The sequence below is a fragment of the Myotis davidii genome, unplaced genomic scaffold, assembly GCF_000327345.1.
Source record: "Myotis davidii unplaced genomic scaffold, ASM32734v1 scaffold1413, whole genome shotgun sequence".
NCBI classification, from domain to species: domain Eukaryota; kingdom Metazoa; phylum Chordata; class Mammalia; order Chiroptera; family Vespertilionidae; genus Myotis; species Myotis davidii.
This window is the reverse complement of record NW_006286970.1, coordinates 641,483-655,329: the sequence shown is the minus strand read 5'-3', so window position 1 is coordinate 655,329 and position 13,847 is coordinate 641,483. Positions and strand designations below refer to the sequence as shown.

Sequence of the window (13,847 nt, the reverse complement as noted above, 5' to 3'; positions counted from 1 at the left end):
AGAAACATATACACAGGCAATTTGGTGCTCAGTTAGAAAGCTTTCTGTCACGTAATGTCTAGTATTAGAAATAATTCTATGCACTGCCTCATATTTATTGGGGGTAAAGGTTGTCAGTTAGTGTTCCTACCAGCAAAAAGACTCTGATGGACACCATTTGTGAGGTCACCTTGACTATATTGAAAACGTTTGCAAAGGGTGGGTGAGAAATAGCGTCATCTTCTCACTCTTCCCCCTGTAATGCTGCCTTATGTTGACTCCCAAGGCTTCCAGAGTCCGTACCCTCAGGCTCCAACCACTCAGCAGTGGAAAACAAGAGCGTACCTGCTACTATTTCCCTAAAATCTGATTCCAAATTATCAACAGCTTCAACAGCTAAACAGTACTACTTAAAGCAATCACGGTACCTTCCAGGTAAGTAGAGGAAATAAAATGTTTACTGCTAACAATATAGATAAGTCAGGCTCACGTGTCTTAGAATCTTTCTAGAAAGGGCACCTGTGAAATAATACAATCACATGCTCTTTGCTGCCTCAACCATGTCAGTACTTGTTACCAAGTGCTTTTCTGGGCCTCCTGCTTCTGTGAAGTCTGTCCTAGAAATATGACTCAAAAAAATAGCACCCTTCCCCCAGCAAAGCTATGCCTTTAGGAAATGCTACATGTTATTAAAACAATGCTTACACCCCATTACAGCTTTTTAGAAAATGTAGGATGTTTATACTGTTTCCTTAATGATCTGATTTATGCTTTTGAAAGATCATTTAGGCTGCTGAGTAGAACATGATAGAGCAGTGGTTCCCACGGGGGGACAATTTGATTTTTAAGGGGGGCAATTTGAAAATAAGTTATTAACAGTGAATTTTTTGTATTCTTATGGTTCTAGGGCAGTGATGGCGAACCTTTTGAGCTCGGCATGTCAGCATTTTGAAAAACCCTAACTTAACTCTAGTGCCGTGTCACATATAGAAATTTTTTGATATTTGCAACCATAGTAAAACAAAGACTTATATTTTTGATATTTATTTTATATATTTAAATGCCATTTAACAAAGAAAAATCAACCAAAAAAATGAGTTCGCATGTCACCTCTGACACGTGTGTAATAGGTTCGCCATCATTGTTCTAGTGGCTTCATATAGAGTATATAAATATATATTGTGACATATTTATGCATTTCAGTTCTCTGCTATGTTTTGAAACTTTATTTGCTATTTTTTCATATCATTTCATATTATTTTTTAAACAATTTCTTAGTGATTTTTTCCTCAGTACTTCAACTGTCCTTTTGTTCTTTTATTCTTCTCTTTCATGTTTTTGGAAATTTGTTTAGACCAAGTTAATGGCCTTTTTGGCTTCCTCCAGGTGAATGGGAGTTCACTTTTTGAATAATAAGAATTATATGTCACCGGGAGGGCTTCAGGATTTTAGAGATGCTTAGGTGGGGCATGGGCAAAAAAGGTTGGGAACCACTGTGCTAGAGGCCCAAGACAGGCAAGGAGGTTGGTCAAGACGCTATTGTGTATGTTTGGATAGCGCGGATAATGGTGTGTTCCATAACTGTAAAAGCAGATAGAGCTGGATAAAATCTAGATGTATTTCAGTAGTGGAACTGATAGATTTGCTGATAGATTAGATGGTTAATGGTAAAGAATGGAAGGAGTTAGTGTTGGCTTCTGGGTTTTTGACTTGGCAACTGGGTAGATGGTGGTGATTTTAACCGAGAAAGGGAAGCTTAAAAGAGGACCAGAGTGTGGAAGTAGAGAATCAGGAGTTAAGGTTGGGATGCCTGTTAAACATCTGAGTTGATGTATCTAGTAGACAATTGGGTATATTAATCTGGAGCTTAGGAGAAAGATCTAGACAGATGGTAGGGAGTTTATGTTGTAGAATTTTCTCTTCAAAATCCACTTTAAAAGGTTTAAAATTCAATTAAGTCCAAAGGGGATCAATTTTTAAATCACTGATGATCTATGCAGATCATCTTTAGTCCAGCAGGAGGAAGAGATGGTCTTTTTCTTTTGTGCTGTCATGGGCATCATCATTTATAGCTTTCTGAATGTAATAAGCAGGCCACTGGTTCATCTAAGGAAGGTTTGCTTTCCACACCTCAGCCTCCAGAAGGGAGTCTTCACTTCCCAGAAGCTTGTTTGGGAGGGGTGAGGAAGATGAGAGAAGAGGTTGAGACTAGACTGGTAGCAAGAGATTGATGCGTGACGTATTTTTTTATTTACCTTTTAGGCAACAATATAAATTTCAGTTCTAGGAATCCAATAAGAATCCACTCCTGTAGTCAGTAATTGAGGAGAGAAAAGAATGAAACAGGAAAAGGTTTAGAAAGGGTTTGCACTTTGTTTTTGAATAAAGATTTTTTTATTGTAAAAATGTTTTTAATGAGTAATTGCTACCTAGTGTATTTTCTTTATTGTCAGGTAATATAGCCTACTGTAGTTCTATTTGTAGGTGTTCTGTTAGAAATCAAAATCCATAAGGAGCTACATCTTATAAGAAAGGAAAATTATTTACCTGATGGAGTGTTTTCCTTAGAAAACGGATGATAGGTCATCTGGAAGCTTGGTACAGAAAAGCAGGCTTGTTTCTGGCTTCACAAGGCTGCAATGATATATCTCACAAACGTGAAGCCCTGCTGAGGAATTCGCTTTGTGAAAAGCAAAAGCTCAGACTGCCTGGAACAGTGGCTAACTTCCTGCAGGACTGGCAGTCCTCAGTGAGGATTTCCACTGTGCTAGCATAGCAGCTAGCTAACAGACACGCCACAGGTGTGACCCGGAGCCTTAGACTGTGGGATGTCTCCTACTGAATTGTCCAATGTAATTGTCAGTAAAAAGAGAGCAAGTCAAGAAGATTTCAGTGTCTTAAAAGTGGGTTAAAATAACATCTTCTGATCACTGGTACCAAAGCCTAAGGTTGACTCCACATTTCAGATTTCAGAAAATCAGAAATAATTTAACTGTTTAGATTTTATCCTAATATACAAGCAAGCTTCACAGACAGACCTTTACACCTCTACCCTGAACTTCCAGGCTCCTGGCGTTCTTGGCCACGTGTCTGTTTTCCCAACCACACTGAGTGGTCCTCAAAGGTCTGGCACAGAGCACATACTCACAATAAGTGATGACTGGGAAATATCTTTTTGAAGAAAATTTTTGTACCACTGTAATTTTTACCAGACATTTTAGTAAAATAAAAAATCCGTTTAATTATTGTTTTAGAAAATATCTTATGTTTATGAAACACTGTGAGGATATCAGGGGATTGTGCTTATTAGGGTTTAGGATCACGTTAAGATTCAGAAAAAAAGCAAGTATTTGCTATACTGTAAACAAAAGTTATTTCCATTCTCTCCCCCCAAGTTGTTTCTAATCTTTGTTTGTATGTATAATGTATTTTTCCTTCAAGTTTATGATCACACTCTAAACTTTTAAATGACTATTTTGTTCTTCTAAGGTGTAAATCCTAAGAACGTGTCCTTGATAGCCAGTGGAAAGGATATAAATCCATATACTTGGAGTAATCAATTATTTCCTAAGTCATTGGGACCCATTGGGGCAGAACTTGCTTTCAAAAGGAGTAATGCAGGTAAAGCAAGAATACATTTAAAGTATAAATTTTCATTGTTTTTCTTCTGCAGATTTTTACTTTTAAATATATTGCAGCCGCCTCCTTCCAACCGAGATACCCTTGGGGGAACACAAAGGGTTTCCACCTGGTGCTTGAGCACAGATAGTTTTAAGGGAATCCTTTTCCAGATCTCAACTTCCATATGGATTCTTTCCTAAAATGAATCTGCCTGAGCAAGTGTTTCTGTTCTCCTACTTTACAAAAGAAAAGAAGACTTCTCACTGTCTACTATGGTGTGTTTCCTATTTCCCCAAAGTGTAAAAATATCTGGGGTGGCTATGATAGGAGGGATAGTTTGATGTATTGGTGTCAGTATTGAGAAACATGATTGGGGAACAAAGCCTTGTTAAGTCAAGTGTTTCCAGTTCTTAACTTTCAAAAAATTGAAGGAGAACCTAAATGAGTCATTAGCTAACAGATAAGTAAAAATCACTTTTTATGAGATCACAGTATGACTGTTGGTCTATAACTTTAATAAATTCAAAGACTACAGTGATAAAACTGTAACAAAACACCTTCCGTTCCCAACTATTGGTTTACAATAACATGGTTTTTTAGGACTTCCATCCCACAAAATAAAATTAAAAAACCAATAGAATTGATATTGAATGCTATCTGATTTTAGCAATTAGTATTCATTTGTGGATACATGAAGACTTGAAAAAGGTCCCATATTTCTCTTTTAATTTGGGGGGAAGTTAATAGATTAATTTCCCCCAAAGTTACTTTTCATGTGTAGTAATCAAAATTTAGATATTCGTCTTTTTGATTAATTATATACAGTAAAGCATTAAAACTAACTTAGTACAGAAAAAAAGTATTTTAATATGCTTATGGTTACAAGCAAATTTTTAAAGATTTTAATTTACAACTTAAAGACTCTTAAGCCTAAAATAATTATTTGGGTAAAATTTGGGAGTTATGAATGAAAGTAAAACTCTAGAGAAAAAAGGGATTATTGTGAAATTTCCAACTTTTAGAAATAAAACCTGTTCATAGGTTTCTTAAGTCAGTATTGGTAGGAATAAAAATCACTATGATATTTAGACTCCTTTGGTTATATTTAAAGAGATGTAATAGTTTTATTTTTAAATGTCTATATAATTATAATATGCCATAAATTACATCTTTTGAAACTAAAACTTAGGGTGAAAAATTTTAGATATCAACCTAAAGTGTGTGAAAAAGTAAAGAATTCTTTTGTTAAAAAGTAGGTGGTTTTGGATCAAAAAGTTTGGGAATCACTGTGTAGCAATTCAGTAGTTCTGATACGACAGCAACTCACTTTGGGCATTTTAAAATTTTCCAGACACTGAAGATTCCGGTTACCCATTTAATATGTGCTCAGGTGTCAACATTGCAGCACTGTAATTTACTTATTTTTTTCTCAGTTTAAAAAAAATACTGTTTATTGAACCAACCACTTAAATACAAATCAGTGCAAATGACAGCACTGCAACTTTGCCATCAAACGAAAGCTGTGATAACACATGAGATTTTTTCATAGTAAGGGTTCTTTATGGATCTTTTCATTAATCATCTAATCCATTTTTCTCTGCTTTTCTTAAAACATTTTCCTTATTATTCTTTCTTTCCATCTGCCTTCTCTGTAGAAGAAAGCATAATTAAACCAATTGAAAAACTATCATGCAATGAAAGTTTTCCTGAGAAATTAGAGGACCCACAAGGTAATTCTGGGCATTATAGATGAGTGCAACTTGTTCTTTGAACCTCTTGTTCAATTTCCTTCTCAACATTTACCCCAAATCTTGTCATAAAAGGCCACTGTGAAGGGCAAGATCTCCTGTTCTCGGAGCCAGATCAGGTGGAGAAGGGACACATTCCACATCAGGAACACCTCTCTGCAGTAGTTGGGGCTCTGAAGCTCTATGCTTGTCTTCTTAAATTATGACAATTTATACAAATTAAGTAAGTCTACTGAAAAAGATATTCTCTAACTTTGTAATAGATATTCCTGTATTTTTTAAAGTTTTGAAACTTATTTCTTAAGCATTAACAATCATTAAAAAGAAAAGGTTGCCCAGGTTAATAGAGATGGTGCATTTGTGTTGCTGCTTTAGTTTAAACAGTGCTGACTATTGGCTCCAACCTGAAAATTGGCAGCTCAAAAGGTACTTCATGTGATAAGCCAAAATAATTTAAGAAGACTTCTTTTTAGGTCATTTTCTACACATTTTTCCTAAGCAACTTCTTCCTCCAATAGGCAGAAGCCTCCTAGGACGTTCAGTGTGTGGCTTTTAGAGTCCGACACCCCCCATTCTGTTACCAGCCTTGCCATTTTGGATGGGTTACGTAGGGTCCCTAAATCAGTTTCCCCGTCTATAAAATGGAGGAAATAGTATTTACCCAGGTGTTATTATATAGCCATTCCTAGGATTTTTGTCAAACAGTGTTTAGTAAGTGTTTGCTCTGATGATGAGGATAAGAGCAAGAGAGATGTTCTGAAGTTGCTACTAAATGTGACCACTGCCTTGAACTTCTTTTCAAAAAGCCTTTTGAAGTGATTTAAAATGAGTATTGGAGGGAAAAGAAGGGTCCAATGAGACTGCGGTGCTTATGCCAAATTCAGTATTGTTAAAAATTGTATCAATTGATTTTACTGTGTAAAATCCTTTAGGGTCTGAGAAGTAGCTTGTTGACATTTTTTGGTTCAAGAGCAAACACTTATTGCGAGCCTACTGTGCACAGCCCCGTGGCAGACATCAGGGACACGGGAGGTCGGAGTCCAGACCGGTGAACAGGTCACACATGTAAAGCGTGCTCCCGTGGTAGCTACCACATGAACAGATCTTTGAAGCCCCAAAGCTATGAGCACCGTCTCACCTCTCCTCTGCCAGGTCTCCTCTCCTGCACAGCTATGCTCCTTAAAAGAGCAGCTGTGGTGGTTTTCCCTCATATTCCCAGGTTGCTCAGCTCCCTGGAGTTTTTACCCTCAGGCTTCTGCAGCAGCTCCCACTAGGTCCTGGCATTATCCTGGCGGCCAGATCCGCAGGGCAGTGCTGCCCCTCCAGACCTCTGCACCTCGTCTGCTACTCCTGTCTTCACACGCTGTGTCCTCTTGATTTTTTAGAGCCTGCTCTTCCTACCATCTACCTTTTTATTCTCTCTCCTCCACCGGGTCCCTTCCTTCCCCAGTGCTGGTGCTCCCTGGGGTTCTACCCTGGGTCTTGGCTCATCTTGCAATCCTTCTGACTCTTTCAGGCCCGCAGCCCCATGACCGCCCTACCTGGTCACTCCAAACCTCTCACCTGCTCCATCTCTGTGACTTGAATACCCCACAGGCCCCGTATCTTCCCTAACACCTGATTCTCCTCATATTGTTGGCCTTAGTCACCGACATGTCAGACATTTATATTTCTCTCTTTCCCCTTTCACCCCGTATACCCACTGAGTTGCCAATCCGTCCCCTCTGACTGCGTTAGTTCAGACCTTCATAACCTCGCCTTCAGTTCTAGCAGTGCCCTTCTAACTGGTCTCCTACCTTAGATTTCCCCATTCAACCCATCCCTGTGCTGCCCCTCGATTGGTCATTCACTAATAGTGATGATGAGGAGGAGGAGGACAGCCGACACTTGCTGAACACAGATTCTGTGCTCAGTGTTTTGCATGCATCTCATTCAGTCCCTACAACAACCCTGAGAATAGTTCACTATCACAGAGATTTTACGAAATGAAGAGGAGCACAGGGCACCGCAGGGAGGGGGCTTCTGGCCGGAGACATCCCCATGTTAAGAACTGGAGCCAAAAAACCTGGTATGTTCAGGGGAACTCAGCCTCTGGTTAAGATTTTAGCTTGGTCACTTGTCAGCTGCGAGAACTTCGGCAAAGTCTAAGAGCCGCAGGTGTGGATAATAATACGCATCTAAGAGGGTTGTTGTATGGACTGAGTAGGAATATGTCAAAGCATAGTGCTGTGCCTGGAATCTAGCAGCTGCTCAAAGATAGACCGTAGAATTAGTAGGGGTAGTATTCAAAGTTACTCTCTCTAGTGCTGTAAAATATTCTCCTTCTGACAGTGAAACTTTATGACACGTCACTAGGAAATCGTGGAAGTTACGCTACTTACGGTCAGTCAGGATACACTCCTTCCTTTCTCAAGAAAGAAGTGGGGTCAGCTGGCCAGAGGATACACTTAGCGCCTCTCAGCACAGCGGCTCCAGGTAAGAATGGCTTCAGGTGTGTGTGTGAGGGTTCTGCTCAGACACGAGCTTTTCAGTGTTCCCGCCGTCACTTTTCCCAAGTGAAGAAGTTTAGTCTGGTCTCACCATATTAACAACAGTTTTAACTGTTCTTGGCAAAATGTCCTGTTTTTCTTCCAAAGCTGTGGTTTGAGCGTCCAGTACTTAAGAGCTCCCTCTAATTAAGTGGTTACTTAGCTAGATGCACAGACTGTACCATGCAGCCCTCCTAAGGACCTGGTGGCAGCTCTTTTACAGACCAGGGAATTGACATTAAGTAATTCACCTGAGGTCACACAGCTCGTAACTGGTGGAGCCAGATAGAAACTGTCTGATTCCAAAGAGTGCTGTGCTGCATCATGAGACGTGAGAAGATGCATTTTTCAGAGCCGCCCGCCCAGGGCCAGGCAGCATGGAAGCTTAATGAATGACGAGCGTCTGTTACGTATCCGTTAACAGGCCTCCTCTGCGGTCCCACTTGGGAGCACGGAACTGAACTGTGGCAGAGCTTTCACTGGCCTCCGCTTTGCGGGTGGTGAGAGGGTGTGTCCCTCCAGCCTGCGGTGTATGACTTTCCAGGTCGCCTGCTCTGCGGTGGTGTGGCATGTGACAGCCACAGTCAGGGATCACTCATGAAATTGGGGTGATGATTTTGTACTGAGCTGACCAGATTTGACTAGGAACGTTCTCTAAATTATGGTCATCTAAAGTAGATATCCGATTTAAAGCACCTAAAATAAACACTAAGGTGGATAATCAGAAGTTTGGTAAGATACTAGTTGTAGTTTAGTTTAAAAGTTGACTCCAAAAGTATTCTCACATCCTGTCCTAACCAGGATCTTACATGAAAACTCCAGTAGGAGTTGCCAATCTCAAAAGTTTACACCATTGGAGCTAAAATTATAAAAAGCATTGAACTTTTGTAATTTTTTATTTCTTATCACAGCTGCTTAAACAGTACTCAATTACCTTAGCTGTGGAAAGAACTGCCTCATTACCTCTCTGCTGAAACAAAATATGTAAACATCTTATATAAAGCAGTAATTTTTATAAAGCCTCAAATTTTTAAGCCAGCCTATTAGCCATGGTTTAGTAGCAAATTTTTTAAAGGATATTTTTATTGATTTCAGAGAGGAAAGAAAGAAGCATATTAGTGAGAGAGAATTATTATTCTGCTGCCTTTTGCATGCCCCCTACTGGGAATTGAGCCCACAACCTGGGCATGTACCCTGACCAGGAATCGAACCATGACCTCCTGGTTCACAGGTCAATGCTCAACCACTGAGCCACACTGGCCAGGCAGTAGCAATTTTTAATGTAAAAGCAAAAAGTCATAATGTTTCAATTAATTTTGTTACCTGAGTACCTGCTTTTAGAGGGTGAAAATGGGTCTTTTTAAACATATTTTAAGATATCGAAGAGCTTTTTATGAATTATTCTGTCAGATTAGCATGCATATTCCTGTTTTCATTTTTAAAGTAAATGCTTCCTCGTAACTTTTCATCTCTTCATTTACTCTGCTTATCAGATTTTCCTACAGGTGGTGATAGGAGGAAAGGGACAAAAAGAAGTAAATACTAATCATTCTCAAGTGGTCAGTGCAGATCCTTAGGAAACACTGTTCTGTAAGCTGTGTCCTCCAGCCCTCCCACCTGTGTCACAGTTTCCCCGGGAAAACAAACAGGTCATTACCATGTTTACTCAACTATTTCCCTCCTCTCTCAGTCTCTTTTTCCGCTGTTTCTCTTCCTTACTCTCAAATTTTGAGAGGAAAAAAAGTCAAATTTCTTTCTTCCTCCCATGTAATCTCTCATCACAAATCCTGCTAAAACCTCCACACCCCCTGCCTTGACAGTAACACAGACTTGAGGGGTGACTTCTTTCATATAGAGCCGCCCTGTAGGGCCCTGTTCTAAGAGCTCTATATACATCAACTCATTTAACCCTCCCAATGACTCCGTTACAGAAGTTACTACAGGGTGGGGCAAAAGTAGGTTTACAGTCATGAGTACAAAAAGCACAGAACTTATTCTTATATTATTTATTCTTGTATTATTTTCCATACAAACAACTGTAAACCTACTTTCCCCTACCCTGTATGATCTCCATTTTAGAGGTTTCTTTTAATCTTGCTAAAAGTTATATAGTAGTGGCACTGGTTAAATCCTTGACTAGAGGTAGCCACCTTTTCCTTCAGCAGGCATTGTGTACAGGAAGTGAAATGCCCTTAATAGGACACCTGCAGTTTTTAAAGTAAATGCACAGCAAGGATTAGGGGACTGACTGTGCCCCTGCTGGGAGGGGTGCCACGCAGAGCGTGGTCCAGCTAAGGCACAAAAACATTTTTTGCCCTGTCGTGTGATCTGGCCTCCTTTGTTGGTGACTAGTTCTTGACCAAAGGTACTTGAGTCCTAAAACTATTACTTCTCAGAAAGGAATCCTAAATGTCAGCATTTGCCTTCTTGGCAAAATGATTCCTTTTTTGAAGGTTTTACAAATCTCCGCCTGGACACAGTTTCCTTCAAATGCATTGAGGACCCAACTTTGGCTGTCAGGACCTGCGAAAAAGCTTGTCCAATTTTCACTCCCCAATCCCCTGACTTCCCACCAGTGTTAACTTAAGAATCGGTCCCCATTCCCCTTCTCTGAATCACCTGGGCTCATGGCCTCTCTTCCCCTCCTCCCTCCACTCCCATCCCCTTAACTCGCTCTCTCCCCTGCTGGGGGTACCAGCTGGCTGAATGAACAGACTGATGCTCATCTGTGTTAGGGGTCCGAACTAAAGAGATGGCCTGGACACCAGGATGTATTTAACTGCCTTCTAGATACCTTATCCCTGCCTTTGTGAGGTCGCTTTTATTGGCTTCACCTGTGAGGATTTTAAAAATGAGTTAAGAGTAGGATGAAATGATCTGTCCAACCACCAAGGGGAGGGCTCTTGGACTCTCTGTCCCAACCAGTCTACACAACAGACAGTGATTGTCACCAGGGTGGTTCCTCACTTAATGTTTTGTTCACTTTAAACTGTTAGCAGCACATCAGGACCCACATGCTCCCATAAGTTCCTCCTACATTCCCAATGTTACAGTGAAATAAAGAAAAACCAGGGACACCACACAGGTAGAGCATACCTATTTATGTTAGGTATACAAAATGGTCAGACTCCCTTCAAAATGGACTCAGAGTTTAATCCGAAATGACAGCAGCCACACAGTGTGAAAAGATATTTAAATCCCAAATGGAAAGATCAAACAACCCTCCTTAGAGAGAATACCTGACACCTATCTAGCTTGCAGTTTGAAGTGAGGGGGTGAAGGAGGGACTGAAGATACTGAAGTTTCTGTAAAGCAGGGGTCCTCAAACTATGGCCCGCGGGCCACATGCAAATACAAATATTGTATTTGTTCCTGTTTTGTTTTTTTACTTCAAAATAAGATATGTGCAGTGCGCATAGGAATTTGTTCATAGTTTTTGTTAAACTATAGTCCGGCCCTCCAACGGTCTGAGGGACAGTGAACTAGCCCCCTGTTTAAAAAGTTTGAGGACCCCTGCTGTAAAGTGACTTACTGCTTTGTCATTTGAGATATTCAAGCAATTTTAACAAATTGTTCAGATAACAAATATTCAACAATATAAAATTTCACTCAGCCAAATGTATAACAAACCTTGTGATGAAAGGTTTGGAATCCTAGGAATGGCTCACCTTTTAGAGGGATTCTGTTATCATCCATCCTTTTGCCAATAAAAAATTAAGTTTGACTCTAAAAACTACATTTTAATGTTTAAAAAGAAATCTACTTGTAGCTGCACGAAGCCAGTACTTTACAGGATTCACAATTCTGAATACATTTTCTGTCATACTGTGTTTGAAGATTTCTTAGATGTTACCACAGTGCAATTTTATGAAGACACTAACACTATGCATACTGCTCATTGAACTTGAACTTGGTCATCTTAGTTGGGTGTTCCCTATCTAAACGTGATGGACAGTCGCAACTCAAGTCAGAAAGAGCAGCAGTATCAGAACTGTAAACCAAAAGAAATAGCTCTGAAGCTACTGAAAATTCCAACTGGTGTCAACAAAATACTACACTAGAATTTCTAGTTTTAATATTTAAAAAAAACCCTTAGAGACCACCAAATTAATCTTTTAACGATAAATTCAGCCATAGCCGGCTTGGCTCAGTGGATAGAGCATCGACCTGCCCCCTGAAGGGTCGTGGGTTCGATTCCGGTCAAGGGTACATGCCTGGGTTGTGGGCTCGATCCCCAGTAGGGGGCATGCAGGAGGCAGCCAATCAATGTTTCTCTCTCATCATTGGTGTTTCCATCACTCTCTCCCTCTCCCTTCCTCTCTGAAATCAATAAAAATATATTTTTTTAAAAAAGATAAATTCAAAATTTCCCCACAAAATGAGAGGATGATTGCTTTATTTTGAAGTTAATTATCAAATAAAACATTCTAATTTCTGATTCTGATTTCTTTCAGAATATACCTGGAACACAAGTGGTCGGGGGCAATTTTCAGGACCTACTTACAATCCTACAGCCAAGAACATCAATATTGTGAATCGTGCACAGCCAGTTCCCTCAGTGCATGGGAGGACAGATTGGGTGGCCAAGTACGGAGGCCACCGGTAGGAGCCTGCTGTGAAGCCCCATAGCACTGCCCCAGAGTCCTCTGACCCTGGGAAGTGTCTACAGATGTCTACTTCTACTGACTTCCAGAAGAACTATGTAATAGTGGTACTTTGAAGAGCAAAATTCATCTCCTATTTTCTTTCCTAAAAATAAAATGCATTTTCTTGGCTTTGTTGCCCATATATGGGTAGGACTGATACATGGGTAGGACTTTACAAAGTATTGAATAAACTATTTGCCAAAGTATCAAGTACTTGATATACAAATTAATAGATACTAAGTACGAGAAGCTTTTTTAAAAATGCATCCAGAAGTGTTTAGTTTTCATGTGTTGTCCATTTGCCTAAACTACTTAATATTTCATCCTTTGGCCTCAGAGGTTTGTTGTGTTTTTGTTTTTTATAGCAATTAGGTAGTGTTGTGGGCTGTCACTTATAGTTCTTACTTGGCCACAGCTCTACTCTACCACTTCAACAATGGCAGGAACATGTAACTTATCATTTGTTTGTCTACTTTGAAATTACAGAAGCAATGATAATGCCAATCTTGAGCAGCATGTATTTCTTAGAAATAAATTTATCTTTAACATAGAGATTTCAAAATTATGCCATCTGATTTTAGTGGGAAAAGAGCCTATTGTTTAATTTTGACCAATACAATTGCTATGAATTCGTAATAACTATCAAACCCAATGGCTTGATGACTCCCAAATGAACCAAGTCAAGGTTCTCCTATGTTCACATCAAGAAAGTTCGTAAAACTGTGATGTGTGTTCATCAGACTTTCAAAATATGTTTGTTTCTGTGTTCCTATTGGACATAAGGGTGATAGGATGTCAGCTGGTTCCCCAAAGAAAACTCACTGCTGATCATTGACTCAGCACTAACTCAGAGCACTCACATGTGCTCTGAAGAGCAAATGCATTCAGTTGCTGCTATAGCAGTGATTTCACTTAGTCCATTTTTTGTCTTAAGTTTTCTTTCTAAATTTGTTTTTAAAATAGACATTTTGAACTTATGACAACTTTATTTAAACCTGCCATTTTATGGACTGGATATCAGTACTGTATATTCTTTTAAAAGAGTCATGTTATCAACTCCTAATAATTTTATGTATTTTATGACTTTGTAGTAAATGTTAACATAATCTATATCATCTTGTGAACATTATCCAAAGGCACATTATAGTAATAATACGGTATTTTTATACAGAAGACTCAGCTCTCCTTGTTGAAAAATATTAAAATCTAAAGAATTTATGTTGGTGGTAATGGTTATATATATTTGTACAGTTTTCATTACTGTCTCAAAGCTAAAAAATTATTTTGCTGAGACTGTTTAAACTCTTAAAAGATATTAAAATTAA

General features: G+C 39.3%; 1 protein-coding gene across 4 annotated transcripts in view; it reads left to right on the top strand.

The window, feature by feature from the left end:
- MAK (male germ cell associated kinase) overlaps window positions 1–13,847 on the top strand; it is a 64,180-nt gene extending 50,333 nt beyond the window's left edge. For 2 of the 4 annotated variants that reach the window (XM_006758748.2, XM_015560671.1), the window contains 5 exons: window positions 266–414; window positions 3,469–3,600; window positions 5,256–5,330; window positions 7,704–7,823; window positions 12,331–13,847. In XM_006758748.2, coding sequence (XP_006758811.1) covers window positions 266–414; window positions 3,469–3,600; window positions 5,256–5,330; window positions 7,704–7,823; window positions 12,331–12,482 — 628 coding nt within the window. In that variant the 3' untranslated portion in view covers window positions 12,483–13,847. Of the gene's footprint in view, window positions 1–265; window positions 415–3,468; window positions 3,601–5,255; window positions 5,331–7,703; window positions 7,824–9,369; window positions 9,526–12,330 lie in introns of all 4 variants that reach the window. The other 2 variants (XR_001513002.1, XM_015560670.1) reach the window with 2 other exon arrangements.